Genomic DNA, 22,673 nt, shown 5'->3' with positions numbered 1-22,673 from the left:
TAAGCGCACAGCCCTGAGACACCAGTCAAGGTCATTTGATTCCAAACAATGTCTCTTTGATACCTCCCTCTTCCTTCCCCCTTTTCTGAACCATGATTCCCCTTTCCCTGGCCCCTTTCCACCTTCAGTCCACAATAGAGACCCATTATCAGAATCATGTTTATCATCACTCATATATGTCATTTTCTGCAGCAGCAGCAGCAGTACAGTGCAATACATAAAATTACTACAGTACTGCACAAAGGTCTTAGGCAGTTCTGTTCACTTTGCATAATGTTAACATGCTTCTGTAGTCAATACACTTGTACATTTTTGGATGACAGAGATTTAGTTATCCTATAAGCCTGTTTGAATATGGTATTTTGCGTATTTGCAAATTTGATTGGATAATTCCATCCATAAGTCCACATTTGAATCTTTCTGTCAGTGTGTGATCCAAGAATTACAATGTCGTGATGTTTTTCATTACAATTACTCCATCGCTGATCAATTCCCCTGACTTCTGATAGTTGTCCTGCACTTGCATCACTACATAATTTCTGATGGCTTGAAGTTTGAAGTGATTTTGCAGCTTTTCTGCTATTTTGTTAAATGAGACATTGAATGTAGTAGAAGATTAGGTTGATTTGCAAGCATTATAAAATTATTTGGCTCTCTTCTAAAAGGATCACATTGCTTTCATGTATGATCTTATGGGAGAATCTTTATTGATGTCTTCAATTTCAGTAATGTTTTTGGCCTAGAAAATAAATCAGTCTTTTTGATATATGAGCTACAAGGCTCTTGGACTTTGTTGTGGGCTCTGAGATAGCTATTGCTTTCAGGGACTGGTTTGTTATTTTGTATTGTCAACTGCTCTGACAGTTATGAAGCAAGTAATTTATGAGCAGTCAATTTTGTGTTTGTACTATGTTTTTGCATGCTCACCTCAGCACTTTAACTTGGCATGAGTGAGTTTTTCACGTGAGAAGATAATTCTTATTGAGATTTAACTTGTCACTTGATGTTTATTATCCTTTATTATGAAACCTTGATTACCAATGCAGAACATGCATTCTCTGTGGTTTTCTATTATCAAACTAAATCCAGTTTCAGAATGTGCAGAGAAATAGATAAGAATTTCCTGGAGGACAAACTATATCCTTTCTCGAGAGATTTTCACCAACTACCACTGAAATATTCTAAAAACCCAGTTTTGTGATACAATCTAAAAGAAAAAAACCCTCAAAAGTAGCAGTTATTGTTTGTGGAAAATAGTGTGTGTACTAAAGCTGTGAAGAAATTTTAATTTCCTTAAATTGCACAAGTTGCCTTGTAAGTGAAGACCATTCCTTCACTGTGCACAGGCGGAGATGCTAAAATTTACAACAGAGATACAGCGTGAAAGAGGTCCTTCCAGCCCGACAAGCCACACCATCACACAAACCACCTATTTAGCACTAGCCTAATCACAGGACAATTTACAATGGCCAATTAGTTTACTAACCAGTACCTCTTTGAAACCAGAGCACCTGGAGAAACCCATGTGACGTGGTTAACAAGGTGAATGTACAAACTCCTTGCAGTCAGCGGCAGAACTCTGGAATGCCTTGAGCTGCAGTAACATCACGCTAACTCCTATACTACCATGGCATACTGCCTTCCCATCGGATAGCAAATCAAAGTACTAACTAAAATAGTCATGTTTTTACTGTTAGATTTTTTTAATCAAATACAATTATTAATGCATTTGAATTGCTTGTTTTGTTTCAATTTGCTGTACTGGTACACTGGCAGTATTCCACCATTTATGTATAAGGCCTGGTGCCAGGCAAATAACCTCTTCCTCAATGTCAATAAGACAAAGGAGATGGTTATCAACTTCAGGAAAACTCAAACCACTCGCACCTTTCTTCACATTGGCTGCCCAGCAGTGGAAACTCCTGGGAGTGCACATCTCACACAACCTCTTGCAGTCCCAGAACACACCCTCCACAGTCAACACCTCTACTTTGTGAGGAAGCTGAAGAGTGCTGAACTCTATGCATCAATACTCAGGACCTTCTATGGATGCGCAGTTGAGAGCATCCTAAAATGCTGCATCACTGTGTGGTACGAAAACTGCACTGCAGCGGTTAGGAGGGCCCTACAGTGGGTAGATAAATCTGCCCAACGTATCACTGGCAACAGCCGACCCACCATATATAGAGAAAGGTGCTGGGAAAAGGGCCAGCAATATCATGAAGGATCCCAACCACCCAGCTCATCGACTGTTGGTCTCACTCCCACCAGGGCAGAGGCTATTCAGCATCCGTGCCAGGATCATCAGATTCAAAACCAGTTACTTTCCCAACCCAATCAATATGTCCAATCATTAACCCACCAAATATTGACGACCTACCACCATTTTATCAATTCCTATCAGTCACCTTACGTACAGATACTTCTGAACCGAGAGTCATTTTATGTACATACAATATATGTATATAAAAAAAGATGATCTTATTTATTTTTTGCATTTTCATTGCATACTTTATCTAGAGTAACAATCATTTCACTCTCATTTACCCTTCTATATTGTCACTCTTAAGTATACAACTTTGCATCTTGAATCTGAAATTATTGTAATATCCCTGTAAAAGAATTATTCCTAATACAGGAATATTGAATCCAATTGAAAAGTATCCCTGTCTCAAGGATACGGAGACATGGACACTTCTGAGCAGTGTCTCAGAAAGGCAGCGTCCATTATTAAGGACCTCCAGCACCCAGGGCATGCCCTTTTCTCACTGTTACCATCAGGTAGGAGGTACAGAAGCCTGAAGGCACACACTCAGTGATTCAGAAACAGCTTCTTCCCCTCTGCCATCTGATCCCTGAAATGGACACTGAATCCTTGGACACTACCTCACTTTTTTTAATATGCAGTATTTCTGTTTTTTGCACATTAAAAAATCTATTCAATATACATATACTTGTTTATTATTTTTATTTAATTTTTTTTTCTTTTAGATTATGTATTGCATTGAACTGCTGCTGCTAAGTTAACAAATTTCAGGTCACATGCCGCTGATAATAAACCTGATTCTGATTCTGATTCATACTCAAATCATTCCTTTGATCTCATGGTCTCTAGGATGTGGTGCATTTACTATTTGAGTGAAATGAGGCTCAATTCAATTAATCTTTATTTCCATAATATTAAAATAAACACTTTATGCATTTGAACTTTGTTGCTTTCCTGTCCTATTCCGTCCAACCACAAGTTTATTATTCTTCATGAGGTCTCTCTTTTTAGCATACCCAGCCACTCCTTGTGCAACATATTTTATTTAATTAAAGATAATAATGTAACTACCATATACAATTTGAATTGCCTTGAAGATGTTGTAACCCAGCTTTAGGCAATTCAGATCCTATGTGGATTGTTACGTTTTGGTTCTTGGATTTACACTGTTACTCACATTAGGATACTTAATTAGGTAGAAGCAGCCCAATTTTAGGCCGCTAAAAAACCAAGAAATAAATGTCCTTAACATTGGCGTCAATGAACTCATTACCAACTGGTTTAATCTGTCTGGGTTTACAAGTTGCAACATACATGCCTGAACTAGTTTTGAGTATGTGTTGAAGGCTTTGGTATTATATTTTATGCAAATCTTTTTTCACCCCACCAGGCATTACTGATTTTAGTCTACGAGTTGCTCTGCAAAAGTTGCTGGAGGAGTACAGGGAAGTCACTAAACCTCAGAAAGAGATTAAGTTTGGAAAAATGCCTCCTGCATCAAAGATTCGTCCTCGGAGGAAAGCCCGGAAGTTCCTCTATGCCATAGGTTACCAGCTTTACTATCATTTCTGTAATCAAATGTAAATACATTTCAGTGCCCGATGTCACATCATGCCAGGGTGCAATTGATAAATTGCCACACTTACAATGCCAGAGGGAGAAGTGTTGATGGTATTTGGAGATCAGGCCAGAATGAACAATTACATGTGTCAAAGACATAACAGCCCTTTAGCCACCAAATCCATGTTGAACTTCAACCACTCTTTTGATTTTAATTTGACTAAAATTAGGATACCTGAAAATGCAGCAGCTGAAAATTGATTCATCAGGATTAGATGTAGAATCCATTTATTTGAACTTTGTTTATACACTTCTCAGGCTGAGTTGCCTCTGCAGGAATATTGGCATTGTTTTTCTTCGTACAGATGGGGCCTGGTTTGAAGTGTATTTCCAGAATGTTCTGGGTTTTATTGTTAAGATTTCCAGTATTTGCAGTTGTTTGAAATTTTCACTTGTACATTGATGTTGTGCATTCATCTTTAAACACAACCAAATATTATTCTCTTTTTTTCCTGAAATTTCTTAAATTGTCTTATGATAAGTGATCTGCTCTATTACTTGATTTTTCACATCTGGAAGCAGCATTTCCAACAATAATTACTTTTAAAGTCATGGAGCACACAAACAGGCCTTTTGGCCTATATGGTCTATGCCAAGCTGTTATTCTGCATCATTCCATCAACCTGTACTTGGACCATAGCCCTCCATACCCTTCCCATCCATGTACTTAACCCAAATTTCTCTTAAATATTGCAATCAAACTGCATCTACCATTTCCACTTGCAACTCCTTCCACATTTCACCTTTCACCCTTAACCTGTGATCTCTAGTTCTAGTCTCATCCATCCTCAGTGAAAAAAGTCTTCATGCATTTACCCTATCTATACCCCTCATAATTTTGTATTCCTTTGTTAATTCTCACCTTATTCTCCTATGCTCTGGGGAATAGAGTCCTAACCGTTTCAACCTTTCCCTTGAACTCTGGACCTCAAGTCCCAGCAACATATAAATTTTCTCTGTATTCTTTCAATCTTATTGATATCTTTCCTGTAGATAGGTGACCAGAACTGTAAACAATATTTCAAATTTAACCTTGCCAACATCTTATACAACTTCAACATAACATCCCAGCTCCTGTACTTTGATTTAGGAAGGCTGATATGCAAAATGCATTCTTTTCAACCTTATCTCCCTGTGAATTATCTCCCTTTCAAGGAATTATGGATCTGTATTCCCAGATTCCTTTGTTCCACCACACTGCTCAGTGTCCCACTGTTCACTGCGCAAGTCATATCCTCATTTGTCCTCCCAAAGTGCAAACACCTTACACTTACCTGCTTTAAAGTTTATCTTGCATTTTCAGCTCATTTTTCCTTGATAGCTTTCCTCAGAGTACATTACACCCCTTATCTTAGTTCCATCTGCAAATTTGCTGATCCAGTTTACCAAATTATCATCTAATCCCTGAGACACATTGCTAATTACAGTCAGAGAGGCAACCATCTACTACCACACTGTTGCTTCTCCTGCAAAGCAAATGTTGAATCCAGTTTACTATTTCATCCTATACACCAAACAACTGAACCTTCTGGAGTGGCTCCTGGGAAGCCTTTGTCAAAGGCCTTGCTAAAGTCTATGTAGACAACATCCGCTACCTTTTCTCCATCAACTTTCCTGTTAACCTCCTTGATAAACTCTATAAGATTGGTTAAACATGACCTACCATGCACAAAACTACATGGATGATCCTCTATCTAGCCCTGTCTGTGCAAATACTTATACATCCTGTCACTTAGCATAGCTTCCAATAATTTACCCACTGCTGATGTCAGACTCATCGGCCTATTAATTTTCCAGCTTATTTTTGGAACCTTTCTTGAACAATGGAATAATATTAGCTATTCTCTAGTCTTCTGTCACCTCACCCCTAGCTAAGGACATTTTAAATAGCTCTGCCAGGGCTTCTGTAATTTCTGCAGTTGCCTCCCACAAGGTCCATGCAGACATCTCATCAGGTCCTGGGGACTTATCCACCTTATTTTGCCTCAAGACAGTAGGCACCTCTCTTCTGTAATCTCGTTACAGTCCATGACATCACCGCTGTTTTAACTTTTATAGACTCCATGTCCGTCTTAGTTCAAAAAGTCCATTCAAGATCTTCCCCTTCCCTTGCCTGGATGAACTAAAATATAAATCAAGTTTCAACAAATGCACCTTTGTTTGATCTTTAATTTGTTAGTGAGAAAGAGCTCAGAAATTGGGTAAGTTTTAGTAATACTCTGTTTGTTTTTTATCTACTTGTTATATATGTAGAATAATTAAATGATCATCAAAAGCATTCTCCCCATCCCCCTCAACTAAGACCCAGTGCCTTATTTCTGTGAAGGTGCAAACAAAGATGGAATTCCAATCGTCATTAACCTGACATAACTGTCAGATATTAATCAAGAAATCTCATCCCTTTGTTGATACGAATCCTCCCATTTTGTAGTGTTTGTTATTCACGTTTCCGATGAGTCGTCTCCAGAAGCAGATACTTCCTCACAAGTTTGTGTCAGATTTTCACATTTTATTGTCTTGAAGTGTAGAGCTGTCTGAACAAAATTACTGGTACTTGCCACATAAACCATGAAAAACTAGAAATTAAAATTTGTTTTTTGCTTCTCTTTTAGTTCACTGAATGAGGTGTTTTATTTATAAATGTATATTTGAAAAATGATATTGTCATGAAAAGTAGTTGACTGCAATGACATCTAGTTTCAATAACATCAAGGTGCAGTCAAAAGTTTGAAACATTAGGTTCAGATTTTCAGATTAATGTACACCAGGGTGCAATGAAATTCTTTGCTCATGTGAAGCTCACAGAGTAACCAGAAAACATAGTAATAATTAACACAGCAATTTATAGCAAAAGTGCATAACAACACAGTGGTGCAATGGTTTTAGTGAAATCTGAAGTACTGCAGAAAGAAATTCTGAAGTAACATAACCAAGGGAGGTAGAGTTAGTTTGAGAACATGGCAACAGATCAGTGGTGTGAAACAGATGATTGGTTTAGAAGCCCTTTTGTTATTTCACAACTAGTCATGATCAACACACCTTGTCACTTGCATACCGTGTTTTATCACAAGAATCCAAGCCAGTGACTTTCATTTGAGAATTTAAACTTAACATGACAGATGGTATTTTTTAAAGTTTAATTTAATTATTAAATAAAATAATTTTGAATATGTTGTTTTTTGGTCCTGAAAAAAATAGTCCAGTTGTCCAGTTAGCACATAGAAGTTGGTTTTAAAACACTTACGGAAATGAAACTCTGTAAAGAATCTGACTGGGATTTGTTTATATGTTTAATTTCTTTCCTTGATTTTGCAAGGTGGTTACACACGGCTTCAGGGAGGTCGGTGGAGTGATAGCAGAACTCTTAGCTGTGTGGAACGTTTTGATTCATTCAGTCAATACTGGACCACAGTGTCATCACTGCACCAAGCTAGAAGTGGGCTGGGTGTTGCAGTACTCGAAGGAATGATCTATGTAATAGGTGGTAAGTACAGATGTCCCCCGCTTTACAAAAGTTCGCTTTGCGCCACTTTGCTTTTATGAAAGACCTATATTAGTACCTGTTTTCGCTAACCGAAAGAAATCCGAAGAGGACTTTCACTTTTACGATAAAAGGTGCCCGCTTTAAACTTGTGCTTACCCCAAGAAAGACTACCATGACTGTGAAGCCTTGCGCGGGCAGGTGTGTGCGCATGCGTGTAGGTGCCGATTTTTTTTCTACTAAGCGGTTTTTCGTTGAATCTTCCTGATTCTGGTAAGTGAAACTACACTGTACATACATTATTTCTACTTTATATAGGCTGTGTATTTATCATATCATTCCTGCTTTTACTATATGAAAGTGTTATTTTAGGTTTTATGTGCTATTTGGTAGGTTATTTTTTGGGTCTGGGATTGCTCAGAAATTTTTCCCGTATAAATTAATGGTAATTGCTTCTTCGCTTTACACCATTTCGGCTTACAAACGGTTTCATAGGAACACTCTACTTACGGATAGCGGGGGAAACCTGTACCATTGTTACAATGTTTCCTTAGGAACAACAGCAACAATATCTCCACATGTAGAAAATAGTTTCTAAAGTTTGTATGTACTTGATCAAATTGTGAGGTGTCAGCAGGGTACTCTATTTCTGACCTGTGGCAGAAGTGCATTTTCTTCTTTCTTCAATTGCCATAGTTGATATTTCAAGGAGTTTGAACAGATAAGACCCAAAAATCTTCTGTGCTCTCAATTTTTTTTCATATAGTCATTGATTTTTTTTCCAGCTAATTCGTTGCTTCTGGTAATTGGGATGTCCATTTTTCACAGGTTGGTGGGGGAAATTAGTCTGTTAGAAATTTCCCAGTGAGTACCAGAACCATTAAAAACATTTAAGTCAGAAAATGGGTACTTGGGAGAATTTGAGGTGCTATGGACAAAAAAATAAGTTACTTTGGTACTGTTATAGTTTCTCTTCCATCAAAGATTAAAAGCAATATCGTTTATATTTTTGATCAGTCAAAATTTTAAGTTCTTCATAAAAATGGACATTTTAAATAGTTGCTTAACTTTACCATAAATTCAAAAGAAACAGATTACATTTTTAATTATACTGAAGAGGATAAGCTATAAAAGCAGTGTGATTAGCTATACTAGATATGTTTAAAGGTTCAAAGGTTCATTTATGAGGGGTGGTTGATAAGATAAGTTGATAAGGTGGTTTGAAGTTAATAACTCATCTCTTTCTCCCTTAGGCCCCAAACTTATCAATCACCCTTGATGAGTTATTAACTTCAAACTTTCCGCATAATCACTGAAAGAGTTGAACTGCATGTCCATGTAACGAGAGCTGTAAAACTCATCTCCTTCTACCTCAGGCCACAAACTTATCAATCACCCCTGCTGTGGACACTTTCTAGAGGTCCAAGATCCGTATGCTCCAAGACCGCTGGACTAAGTGTGTAAATGTAGGAGGGGACTATGTTGAAAAATAAATGTGCTAGGTTTTCTAAAATTGACTCCTTCTACCTTAGGCCACGAACTTATCAATCATTCCTCATATTATCAAAGTATACAACTCTGAAATTCTTCTTCTCCAGATAGCCATAAAGAAAAGAAAGGCAGCACAATCATCAACTCCTAAATACCTTCTCGCCACACCAAAAAACAAAAATGGAACAGACACATTGACCCCCAAACTCCCCTCCCCCACACACAAAAAAATGAGAAAGCTCAGGCAAAAAGACAAAGAATACAAACAAATCATAGGACTAAAAAAAAGTCCACCTCTAAAATGCAGAAAACTTGGGCAACATTCTCCCTCTCTGTAGCAGAGCATTCCCACCAGCGATAAAAACGCAGTCTCCTCTCTGTAACAGACTGATCTCGCCAGCGATATAAAGCAATCTCCCTTCTCCATATCAGAACGATCTCACCAGCAACAAAAAGGTAGTCTCCCTCTTTGTGCAGGATTGGGCCTTCTCACCACGAGGTTCTCAAACACTGCCTCTGCCTCCCGGAATCCTCTTGGAGACTGCAGAGCGCTGAAACATCTCAAGAATCTACAAACTGCAAATCACAGACTCTAACAGTTCCAGAATCACATTCAAGGTGAAAAACAAACATAAATGACATAAAAGACGTGAAATATATGGTTTCATGATCTATCCAAATGTGATGCATTAACATTTTTTTAAGGTGAAAGTGATTCCATGATTTTTGACTGTGCTGAGCGCTATGATCCAGTTACTAAGCAATGGGCAGCAGTAGCCTCAATGAATTTTCCTCGATGTGGACTTGCTGTATGTGCCTGTCATGCTACTATTTATGCACTAGGTAAGAATGTAAACTCATGTTTTACAGTTACTTTATAAAACTGCAATAAAAGTAATCATTGATAATGCAGAACTAGTGCAATGAAATATCCTTTCGTTGTGAATAAAAAAATCTTCATTCAGTTTTGCATACTGCTGTAAGTTACAACATAACCATGCCAACTTTGTAAATTGCATAAATTGGCAAGTAATCGCACTGGCTAATATTAGATGGCATACAATAACCAAATTTTGAACAACTGAAATATGGGATCTTCAATGGTAATTTGCTTCAAATTTTCAGCTAAACCACAGCCAAATTGAAATGAGCTTAGTTTTTCTGTTGTAAATATTTTCTCTCTTAATTGCAGGAGTATGTAATTTAACACTGTTTCTTTTGTGAGTGTAACTTAATAAAAAAGCTAATAGGGAGTCAGATGAACACTTACACGCAAGTACCATTCAGACCTCAAGACTGATACTATCGAAAGGGGGCAGGTTGTCCACAATAAACAAGGAAGTTGTGAATTGAAAACATTAAAAATAACATGAAGACTTTATTAAGAAAATTTAAAAATGTATTATTTTAATTTTGCTAATTAACAAGTGTTTTGAGTGAGATGTGTTAACAATGTAACATTTTTAAAGAATCTCCAAATCTTTTCACACAGTGTGCATCTTTTAAATATTTACAGGAGGTTGGGTTGGAGCAGATATTGGGAAGACTATGGAAAGATTTGATCCTTCTGAGAATAAGTGGGAAGTTATTGGCGAAATGGTTATCCCTCGATACTTCTTTGGTTGTTGTGAAATGCAAGGTATGGCATTATCTCCCAGTATATAATTTCTTGTGGGTGTGAGCAAATGGATTTTAATGGCATTTTCTGCTTCTATATAATTTCTTTTACCAGGTCATTTTTCTCTCAATATGTGGTTATTAAAACTACTTGCAATTGATTTTACTATTTTAGATGGTAGTATTTATTGATAAACCTAAATATTGTCTTTGTTATACTTTTATTTTCTACATTTGGAATACAGTAAATAAAAGTATAATAAGTAAGGTACAATAGATTTTTAATGATTTTTAAAAATTTTCCTCCATTCCTTCCAGCCATCCTTTACCTGAGCTAAAATACAAACAGGTATTTCTTGATTTTGAGGGATTGGCTTTGAACTGAAGATAAAATTCATTTAAATGTAAAAATAATTAGAACAATCCTCGATCATGTTCGCATGCAAGCAAATTTTTCAGATATCAATTAGGAGAAATACATTTCATGAATGCAAAGCTTATTTCATTAAGATTGATGATTAATTTCATAAAAATAAATGGAAACAAATTATCAACATGCCAGAAATATCTGCAATTGCTCCACAGGCTTTATTTATATTGTTGGAGGTTTAAGTGACTCGGGGTCAGAGCTCTCTTCAGCTGAAATGTTTGATCCTATTACAAAACGTTGGACAACATTAGACAGTATGAAAACGAGAAGAGCTTATGTTGGAGTAGCTGCTCTGAATGACTGTATTTATGCTGTTGGAGGGTGGAATGACACTCAAAATGCTTTACGTACAGTTGAAAAGTATTCCCTTCAGGAGGTGAGTGTGATTTGCTTATTATTAAGAAAGATGACATTGTATTCCCAAAAAAGAAAGATAAAATTACGTTGCATGTTGTTTGGTAAGATCACAGTAAGTAAATACAATATTTAGTGCAGTACTGTTAAGATTCATTAAGGCTTTTTTTAATATCTCTGGCCCCATTCTAGCAGAAGCCATTTTATGAATATGAAAACAGAGCCACAGTAATAGAAACATAGAAAACCTAGAGCACAATACAGGCACTTTGGCCCACAAAGTTGTGCCGAACATGTCCCTATTCTAGAAATTACTAGGCTTACCTATAGCCTTCAATTTTACTAAGCTCCATGTACCTATCTAAAAGCCTCTTAAAAGACCCTATCGTATCCGCCTTCACTACCGTTGCCGGCAGCCAATTCCACGCACTCACCATTCTCTGAGTAAAGAACTTATCCCTAACATTTCCTCTATACCTACTCACCAGCAGCTTAAACCTGTATCCTCTTGTGGCAACCATTTCAGCCCTGGGAAAAAACTTTTGACTATCAACACGATCAATACCGCTCATCATCTTGTACACCTCTATCAGGTCACCTCTCATCCTCCGTTGCTCCAAGGAGAAAAGGCTTAGTTCACTCAACCTATTCTCATAAGGCATGCTCCCCAATCCAGGCAACATCCTTGTAAATCTCCTCTGCACCCTTTCTATGGCTTCAACATCCTTCCTGTAGTGAAGTGACCAGAACTGAGCACAGTACTCCAAGTGGGGTCTAACCAGGGTCCTATATAGCTGCAACATTGCCTCTCGGCTCCTAAGTTCAATTCCACGATTGATGAAGGCCAATACACCATATGCCGCTTTAACCACAGAGTCAACCTGTGCAGCTGCTTTGAGCGTCGTATGGACTTGGACCCTAAGATCCCTCTGATCCTCCACACTGCCAAGAGTCTTATCATTAATACTATATTCTGCCATCATATTTGACCTACCAAAATGAACCACTTCACACTTATCTGGATTGAACTCCATCTGCCACTTCTCAGCCCAGTTTTGCATCCCATCAATGTTCCGCTGGAACCTCTGAGAGCTCTCCACACTATCCACAACACCTCCAACCTTTGTGTCATCAGCAAATTTACTAACCCATCCCTCCACTTCCTCATCCAAGTCATTTATAAAAATCACAAAGAGTAAGGGTCCCAGAACAGATCCCTGAGGCACTCCACTAGTGACCAACCTCCATGCAGAATATGACCCATCTACAACCACTCTTTGCCTTTAGTGGGCAAGCCAGTTCTGGATCCATAAAGCATTATAATTTCCTGGGCTATCTCTACTCCCTTTCATGAATAAGGGAACAACATCTGCAACCCTCCAATCCTCCGGAACCTCTCCCATCCCCACTGATGATGCAAAGATCATCACCAGAGGCTCAGCAATCTCCTCCCTCGCCTCCCACACTAGCCTGGGGTACATTTCATCCAGTCCCGGCGTCTTATCCAACTTGGTGCTTTCCAAAAGCTCCAGCACATCCTCTTTCTTAATATCTACATGCTTAAGTTTTTCAGTCTGCTGCAAGTCATCATTGCAATCACTAAGATCCTTTTCCATAGTGTATACTGGAGAATTCATTAAGTACCTCTGCTATTTCCTCCAGTTCCATACACACTTTCCCACTGTCACACTTGATAGGTCCTATTCTTTCATGTCTTATCTTCTTGCTCTTCACATACCTGTAGAATGCCTAGGGGTTTTCCTTAATTCTGCTCGCCAATGCCTTCTCATGGCCCCTTCTGGCTCTCATAATTTCCTTCTAATGCTCCTTCCTAGTTGCCTTATAATCTTCTAGGTCTCTAACATTACCTAGCTCACTGAACCTTTTGTAAGCTTTTCTTTTCTTCTTGACTAGATTTATTACAGCCTTTGTACACCATGGTTCCTGTACCCTACCATAACTTCCGTCTCCTTGGAACGTACCTATGCAGAACTCCACACAAATATCCCCTGAATATTTGCCACATTTCTTCCGTACTTTTCCCTGAGAACATCTGTTTCCAATTTAAGCCTCCAATTTCCTGTCCAATAATTCCTGCCTCATAATTCCCCATATTCCAATTAAACGCTTTTCAAACTTGTCTGTTCCTATCTCTCTCCAATGCTATTGTAAAGGAGATAGAATTATGATCACTATCTCCAAAATGCTCTCCCACTGAGAGATCTGACACCCGACCAGGTTCATTTCCCAATACCAAATCAAGTACAGCCTCTCCTCTTGTAGGCTTATCTACATACTGTGTCAAGAAACCTTCCTGAACACACCTAACAAACTCCACCCCATCTAAATCCCTCGCTCTAGTAATAGGCCTAAATAGCAGAAGTAGGAAGCCACAATTTAAAATATTAATTGGGGTTATAGGGTGCTCACAAGTTGTGCTTCTGCTTTGCTGTCTTGCTTTGTCAGCTGCCCTCAAAATCTCTTAATCTTGTCAAATCCTTCAAGGACTCCAGCATCATTGTCTACTTTGATAAGCTGAAATTAAGGCAGATACTCGGGAATGTTCCCTTGGTCTCCGTAATGTATCTACTGAACGTACAACTATTGAGGGATTAAACTACTTTCCATGCATTACAAGTTCTGCAGATATCTTTTTGTAGCTCAGCAAGTGCATTGGATAGAGCAATTCAACACTTGCTGTATATATGGATATAGGAGCCCATTCATTTCATGAGATCCAGACCAGGTGAGCAATCCCATTAGTATGAATCTCCCCCTTATTTCCTTGTACATTATTGCTTCTTCCACAAGCCCATCAACTTTCTTTTGATTCTTTCTGTCATTAACCTACACTGAGGTAATCTATAGTAAAAAATCAACTTACCAGCAGTTCTTTGCAATTTTGGAGGAAACTGAACGAAACCCACATGGTCACATGAAAAACACACAAAGCACACTGAGGTCATGGTGGAACCTGAGCGCCAGGAACTGTCAGAAAGTTAGTGGTGACTACACCATTGTGCCAGCCTCATACATGATAAGGACCAGAGTTCAGTCGTTATTTTACAGTATTGAATGGCATCAGCGGGAGGTTGGAATGTTCAGTACTACGCATTTTATTCCCTAGCTATTGTAAAACGACATTCCTGGCTATTGTAGACAATATGCTGCTTGGTTAAGTAATTGGGGTTTGTTAGAGATTTTATTTATTGCATTCAAATAAACAAATATGTTCTAGTTGTATGAATGGGGTTATGTTTTCATCTACACTCCTTGTTCTTTTGAACGACTAGGGGAATTTGATGATCAAGCATAACATTTTTGGCTGTAATCAATTTGACACTGGGATGTTTTTCCTGTATGTAGGATGAATGCATTTAGACATTCACCTAACCTTAAAAATGATGGCAGGGGAATACCCATACCAACCTAACCTGACACTCCACTTACTTAGACTGAAAGCAATGGGCGTGAAATGTTGAACCATTTGACTCGCTTGGGAACGTTGCAGTAAATGCACTGCCTTTATGCTCTGCCATTCACCTGGCATTTTGCGCTGCTATGATTTTGCATGCAGGAAGTCTAGATAGAATTTTGATTTTTCCTTTTGCCTTAATGACTAATTTCAAAATGAAAAACAATTATCAATATAATTGAAAAAATGAAACCTTTCTGAAAATTAGAAATGTGATTACTGTTGTAAATTTCTGAAGTAACACCATGACAATATCTGATAAAATACATACATGTAGGAAATTTGCTTAACTTTATGAATTCAGATTTCCCTTTTTTTGTTCTCTTTTCCCATTTCTTTTTCAGGAGAAGTGGTTTGAGGTTTCTTCTATGAAAGTAGCAAGAGCAGGTGTTTCAGTCATTGCTGTTAACGGGCTGCTTTACGCAGCAGGCGGTCGAACATCAGGCAGAGATTCCTCAGCTCCGGTTACTCTCGACTCTGTAGAAGTGTATGATCCTCATACTGACACTTGGATGGAAATTGGGAACATGATAACTAGCCGCTGTGATGGCGGTGTAGCAGTGCTTTGACTGTTGATGACTTCCTAAGATTCTAAGAAAACTGTCACAGAATGCAGAAGATTGTGACATCTTGAATTGTCATCTTTATTGAGTCAAAGGAAATTTTCATGAGTTTACACAGCTACTTAACGCAGTCTCGAGTCACTGTCGTAAAACCTAAATATAAAGTGTAGGCACTGCAGGCGAGCACCTCCTTCACTTGATGAGTTGTGGCTGCTGTACTACCTCACCTGCTCTCTATTCCCAATTACTTTAGTATTTAAAAGTATTTCAATTCTGGTCTTAAATATTATCAGTGATTGAACATACACTGCTCACAAGAATGAGAGAATGGCATTTATTTAAAACCATTTGGAGGGAAAAGTTACATTTGCTGCAATGTAAAATAAAGATGTCACTCACTTTGTACACAGCACACTTGCACAAATATACATGGGACAACGTCATGATCTGTTTCAGAGAAATTAAATGTGGGATGAATGTTGGCCAGAAAATTCTCTTTGAAATGGTGTCATAAAGGAACTTCAAAAAGTGAAGCAATGGAATATTAGCCTGGACTGATATAATCCAGAATTTGGAGTGGAATTTAAATGCTCATCTCCTGAAAGAGACACACACTGGCAATCAACTAACACAGCTGCCGCAAATAGAACTTTGATCAATTAATTTTAATTTAATACTGTAAGTTGAAGTACAGGAAAAACTTGAAGCATTATTCTTTGTACAACATTTAATTTATAGCATATTATGTTAATGTTTTGAGTGAAGTTTTCAGAAGATCACAGATGCAGCACGTAAACAGGCCCTTCAATCCACTGAGTCTGTGTTGGCTGTCACCCATTCACTTGCACTAATCCTACATTAAAATCGGGGCACGTTCAGTTATCTAATTGAGCCAGTGCCTTTTAGTGATATCCAGTATCCACATTATATTTGGAGATGATTTTGGATTTTGATGTCTATTATAACCTTACTGTACACAGCTGCATTGTGAATTTAATGGAAGGGTTAGTATTAACAGGCAGTCTTTTGTATTTTTTTAATAAATGTATTAAACCATATTTAGTTGCTTTGCAGTTATATGTCTAGAGGTATAAAGTAGTGCTGTTTGATTGTATTGAAAACTATTGAAGGGAATTTATAGATTGTGGGACTATATTTCATGATTGTTTTTCAATCATCCTATAAACCAAACCTCTCTATCCTTGCCATCCTGTGGTCTTGTAACCCCAAATGGTAAGTGGTCTATCAGTACTAGCTATCTCTTAATCTACCTTAGTTAATTCGATTTGTGACAACAATTGACAAGACTGAGGAGGTGCAGTTTATGTAGCTGACAGTGCCATGGCAAACTGAAAATCACTGCATATTATTGAAAGAGTTCTGCATTACTGTTTGTACAAACACCTCAAATGAGGAAGCAATGACCTTACTTTGATATTCAACTTCTGTGTCAAAGAAACAGCACTTTTCTAAACAAATGAAGAACAGTTTTACACTTGTTAAACATTTTGAATTTACCCTCGTCGATCACCTTAATAAACATCCTTGCATTCCTGACAAAATGGCATATAGAATAGTACAGCCCAGGGACAGGCTCTTCAGCCCACAATGCCAATCTAAACCTCTCCTACCTGTTTCCACAAGCTCTTTCTCCCTCTATTTCCTGGCTGTTCATGTATCTCTCTAAATTTTTATTCAATATTATGATATCTGCTTCCACCACTTTCCTTGGCATTGTGTTCCAGGTACCTACTACTTGTTTATGTAAAAAAAAAATGGAACCTGGCTCCCAAATATCAATTAAACTTTCCCCATCTCACCAAAATATCTGACATTTCCATCCTTCTCATTCTACATCCAGTAGTTACTTTATTAGGTACACCTGCTTATTAATACAAATATCTAATCAGCCAATCATGTGGTAGAATTCAATTCATAAAAGGATGCGTACATAATCAAGCAGTTCAGTTGCTGGCCAGATCAAATATCATAATGGGGAAGAAATTTGATCTAAATGACTAACCGTGGAATGATTGTTCATGCCAGACAGGGTGAATTGAGTATCTCAGAAACTGCTGATCTCTTGGGATTTTCATGCACAGCAGTCTCCAGAGCAGGGATTCCCAAACTGGGGTCCACAGACTCCTCGGTTAATGGTAGGGGTCCACGGCATATAAAAATGCTTGGGAACCCCTGCCCGAGAGCTTACAGAAAGTGATGCAAAATGCAAAACAACAACCAATGAGCAGCAATTCTGTGGGATAAAATGCCTTGTTAATCAGAGAGATCAATGGTAAGACTGGTTCAAGCTGACTGGAAAGTGAGAATAACTCCAATAGCCAAATGTTACAACAGTGTTTTGCAGAAGGGCATAATGCAAATCTACAACATGTCAATTCTTTAAGTGGATAGGCAACAGCAGCAGTGACGTTAGCCAGTCGAGCGCAAAAGGTTTAAAAAGACCGCCATATCCAGCGGAGTGAGGGTCAGCAGAGTGATAGGGCTTTGGCTCAACAGGCTTAAGCAGTAACAGGCCGAGGCGAAGCAGGTTTAACTGTGTTATTTGCGGAAAGGAGGAAGTATGTGTGTGAGGCCAATTTTCTGTGCTCAGTGTCAGATGTGGGAGGTCCTGGAGTTTCCCAACCTCCCAAATGGCCATATCTGCACAGTGTGTCAAGCTGCAGCTCCTAAGGGACCAAATTAGGGAACTAGAGATGCAGCTCGATGACCTTCGCCTGGTCAGGGAGAGCGAGGAGGTGACAGAGAGGAGTTATAGGCAGGTGGTCACACCAGGGCCATGGGAGACAAACAAGTGGGTCACAGGAGGGGGAAGGGGAACAGTCGGGTACTAGAGAGTACCCCTGTGGCTGTACCCCTTGACAATAAGTACTCCCGTTTGCATACTGCTGGGTGAGGGGGGGGGAACAGCCTAACTCAGGGAAGCAACAGTGGCTGTGCCTTTGGCACAGAGTCTGACCCTGTGGCTCAGAAGAGTAGGGAAGGGAAGAGGAAGGCAGTAGTGATAGGGGACTCTATAGTTAAGAGGTCAGACGCATTTCTGTGGATGCAGGAAAGAAACTCGGATGGTAGTTTGCCTCCCAGGTGCTAGGGTCCGGGATGTTTTAGATCACGTCCAAGATATCCTGCAGTGGAAGGGAGAACAGCCAGAGGTCGTGGTACATATTGGTACCAATGACATAGGTAGGAAAAGGGAAGAGATCCTGAAAAAAAAACTACAAGGGGTTGGGAAGTAAGTGGAGAAGCAGAACCGCAAGGGTAGTAATCCTGGGATTACTGCCTGTGCCACGCAACAGTGAGAACAGGTATAGAATGAGGTGGAGGATAAATGCATGGCTGAGGGATTGGAGCAGGGGGCAGGGATTCAGATTTCTGGATCATTGGGACCTCTTCTGGGGTAGGTGTGACCTGTACAAAAAGGACAGGTTGCATTTGAAACCCCGGGGGACCGTTATCCTGGCGGGGAGGTTTGCTAAGGCTACCAGGGAGAGTTTAAACTAGAATTGTTGGGCGGGGGGGGGGGGGGGGGGGAACCAAACTGAAGAGACTGCGGAAGAGGCGGCTGGCTCACAAATAGAGAAAGCTAGGAGACAGTGTGTGAGGGAGGATAGCTAGGTGATAGAGAAGGGATGCGCTCAGATTGAAGGTTTGAGATGTGTCTAATGCAAGGAGTGTTGTGAACAAAGTGGATGAGCTTAGAGCGTGGATCAGTACTTGGAGCTATGATGTGGTGGCCATTACAGAGACATGGATGGCTCAGGGACAGGATTGGTTACTTCAAGTGCTGGGTTTTAGACATTTCAGAAAGGACGGGGAGGGAGGCAAAAGAGGTGGGGGCGTGGCACTGTTGATCACAGATAGTGTCACGGCTGCAGAAAAGGTGGACACCATGGAGGGATTGTCTACAGAGTCTCTGTGGGTGGAGATTAGGAACAGGAAGGGGTCAATAACTTGACTGGGTATTTTTTATAGGCTGCCCAATAGTAACAGGGATATTGAGGAGCAGATAGGGAAGCATCTTGGAAAGGTGTAATAATAACAGAGTTGTTGTGATGGGAGATTTTAATTTCCCAAATATCGATTGGCATCTTCCTAGAGCAAGGGGTTTAGATGGGGTGGAGTTTGTTAGGTGTGTTCAGAAAGGTTTCTTGTCACAATATGTAGATAAGCCTACAAGAGGAGAGGCTGTAGTTGATCTGGTATTGGGAAATGAACCTGGTCAGGTGTCAGATCTCTCAGTGGGAGAGTATTTTGGAGATAGTGATCATAATTCTAACTCTCTCTCTTCATTGGAGAGGAATAGCAACAAACAAGTTAGAAAAGTGTTTAATTGGAGTAAGGGGAATTATGAGGCAGGAAATTGGAGGCTTAAATCGGAAATAGATGTTCTCAGGGAAAAGTACAGAAGAAATGTGGCAAATATACAGGGGATATTTGTGTGGAGTTCTGCATAGGTATGTTCCAAGGAAACGGAAGTTATGGTAGGGTACAGGAACCATGGTGTTCAAAGGCTGCAATAAATCTAGTCAAGAAGAAAAGAAAAGCTTACGAAAGGTTCAGAGAGCTAGGTAATGTTAGAGGTCTAGAAGATTATAAGGCTAACAGGAAGGAGTTTAAAAGGAAATTAGGAGAGCCAGAAGGGCCTTGGGAAGGAGCCCTTCTTCCATGAGAAGGCATTGGCGGGCAGGATAAAGAAAAACCCCCAAGGCATTCTACAACTATGTGAAGAGCAAGAGGATAAGACATGAAAGAATAGGACCTATCAAGTGTGACAGTGGGAAAGTGTGTATGGAACCAATGGAAGCAGCAGAGGTACTTAATGAATACTTTACTCCAGTATACACTATGGGAAAGAATCTTAGTGATTGCGGTGATGACTTGCAGAAGACTGAAATGCTTGAGCATGTAGATATTAAGAAAGAGGATGTGCTGGAGCTTTTGGAAAGCACTAAGTTGGGTAAGTCGCCAGGACCGGATGAGATGTACCCCAGGCTACTGTGGGAGGCAAGGGAGATTTCTGAGCCTCTGGCGATGATCTTTGCATCATTAATGAGGACGGGAGAGGTTCCAGAGGATTGGAAGGGTTGCAAATGTTGTTCCCTTATTCAAGAAAGGGAATAGAGATAGCCCAGGAAATTATAGACAAGTGAGTCTTACCTCAGTGGTTGGTAAGTTAATGGAGAAGATCCTGAGAGGCAGGATTTATGAACATTTGGGGAGGTATAATATGATTAGGAATAGTCAGCATGGCTTTATCAAGGGCAGGTCGTGCCTTATGAGAATGATTGAATTTTTTGAGGATGTAAATTTAAGAGCTGAGAGGTAATGTTGCAGCTATATAGGACCCTGGTCAGACCCCACTTGGAGTACTGTGCTCAGTTTTGGCCGCCTCACTACAGGAAGGATGTGGAAGCCATAGAAAGGGTGCAGAGGAGATTTACAAGGATGTTGCCTGGATTGGGGAGCATGCCTTATGAGAAAAAGTTGAGTAAACTCAGCCTTTTCTCCTTTGTGTGAAGGAGGATGAGAGGTGAGCTGACAGAGGTGTACAAGATGATGAGAGGTATTGATCACGTTGATAGTCAGATGTTTTTCCCCAGGGCTGAATTGGTTGCCACAAGAGGACACAGGTTTCAGGTGCTGGGGAGTAGGTACAGAAGAGATGTCAGGGGTAAATTTTTTACTCAGAGAGTGGTGAGTGCCTCGAATGGGCTGCCGGCAACAGTGGTGGAGGCGGATACGATAGGGTTATTTAAGAGGCTTTTGGATAGGTACATGGAGCTTAGAAAAATAGAGGGCTATGGGTAAACCCAGTAATATCTAAGGTAGGGACATGTTTGGCACAACTTTGTGGGCCGAAGGGCCTGTATTGTGCTATAGGTTTTCTATGTTTCTAAAAGACCACAAACTCACACTCAGTGGATTTAAATACCATATCAGACAGAGGCTCAGCCTAAATGAACAGACAAATGTGGATAGAAATAAACTAGTATACATATGGTTTTGTGAACAAAAATTACTTGGAGTAAATACAAGCTTTGAAATGCAAAACACACAAGAACATCTATGGGTTGTAATCTTTTGCTTTGCTGGTAGGATGGTGTTTCCTGGCACATGATTTCCCAGCTGATAAGCAGGAGCATCTCACCTAGCTGCTATCATCTCTCAACATAAACAATGACCCTAAATTTATAGGTTTCTGACTGCAAAACTTCTTTTAAACTATCAGCGAGATTATAGTGTTGTATGTCTTTAACGTATCTTTAGATACTGATATACAAATATTGGCCAAACCTTAATGTTATATATAGTTTGCATAAATAATTGGCTTTAACATATGGATTGCGGCCAGTAATAAAGACACCAATGGATGCTCTTAAACAACAAAAATTTCTTTAACCTAAAGACATAAAATTGATTTCATGTTTAAATTATCACCAATACTTGCAACAAGTATTGGACTCAAACTAAAAAAGGGATATAATGAATGTTAATCAAAAGATTCTTACAAATAGTATAGGTGTGAACTAATTGTTAATCACCACATTTGGTTTTCTCCACACACAATCAGTTTGCTTGAATTAAGAAGATGATATTGTCTACTGTTACCCAATTTGAAGAACTCATGAAATCACTTTCCTTTAATATCGTTTTCCCATTTAAACTAACTTTTTCTCAGGATATGTACTTTTTATTATTATTGAAGCAACCAAAGAGAAAGTTGCTACCACAGTCAACACAGTTCGAAGTGCTCTGAGCCAACTGGGATAACCTGGGAGTAAATTTAAGTCATAATGTAATGCTATACCAAGACCCATGATAATCATAATTGCAGCCTCACTGAAATTGTCACGAAAGAGTAGGGCTATCCAGGCAAATAAGGAAGGAACCACGCTATTTCCCAGATTCAGCCAGTCAGGTTTTGCAGGACTGTTTTCTGGAATTGAAAATCCCCATCGTGCTCCTCCAAGGAAAGAGAGTATTGCTGCTCCATATGCTATTTGGGCAAAAGCTAGTTCAGGGAAATACATTTCTGAAATGGCCATGAAAAGAGGAACAGAGACAAAAGGAATTAATCCACCAGAAGCAAGATAGAGAGCAGGTTTGGGAGTGTTCTTCAGTTCTTTAAAGTCATATCTTAACAAGTCCAATTCACGTTTTTCTGGGTCCTCTACTTTCTTAATCTTGGATGCTGGAGAGGACAGATAAAACGAGCTCGTCTGAATCAAAAAAGGTGCAGATTTTTGCAGGTATTTCATGTTTTGCTGCAAGGTAATTCTTTGCATATAAGGGATTGATAAACAATGGGAAGTAATTTTTCTTGATTCATTTAGAAACAGTGATGTCAATTTCAGAAT

General features: G+C 39.3%; 2 protein-coding genes across 5 annotated transcripts in view; one reads left to right on the top strand and one right to left on the bottom strand.

The window, feature by feature from the left end:
* The window catches only part of ipp (intracisternal A particle-promoted polypeptide), a 23,955-nt gene extending 7,600 nt beyond the window's left edge, over positions 1-16,355 (top strand). Inside the window, exons 3-8 of the mRNA XM_073062964.1 lie at positions 3,657-3,812; positions 7,203-7,370; positions 9,564-9,701; positions 10,375-10,497; positions 11,061-11,281; positions 15,079-16,355. Coding sequence (XP_072919065.1) covers positions 3,657-3,812; positions 7,203-7,370; positions 9,564-9,701; positions 10,375-10,497; positions 11,061-11,281; positions 15,079-15,303 — 1,031 coding nt within the window. The 3' untranslated portion in view covers positions 15,304-16,355. The remainder of the gene's footprint in view (positions 1-3,656; positions 3,813-7,202; positions 7,371-9,563; positions 9,702-10,374; positions 10,498-11,060; positions 11,282-15,078) is intronic.
* Positions 15,618-22,673, bottom strand: part of tmem69 (transmembrane protein 69) — a 32,279-nt gene continuing 25,223 nt past the window's right edge. For all 4 annotated transcript variants that reach the window (XM_073062968.1, XM_073062965.1, XM_073062966.1 and 1 more), the window contains one exon: positions 15,618-22,673. In XM_073062968.1, the coding sequence (XP_072919069.1) occupies positions 21,975-22,673 (699 nt within the window). In that variant the 3' untranslated portion in view covers positions 15,618-21,974.

Source organism: Hemitrygon akajei, chromosome 12, assembly GCF_048418815.1.
Source record: "Hemitrygon akajei chromosome 12, sHemAka1.3, whole genome shotgun sequence".
Classification (NCBI taxonomy): Eukaryota; Metazoa; Chordata; class Chondrichthyes; order Myliobatiformes; family Dasyatidae; genus Hemitrygon; species Hemitrygon akajei.
The sequence above is the reverse complement of the archived record's forward strand: the minus strand, read 5'-3'. Positions and strand labels throughout refer to the sequence as shown.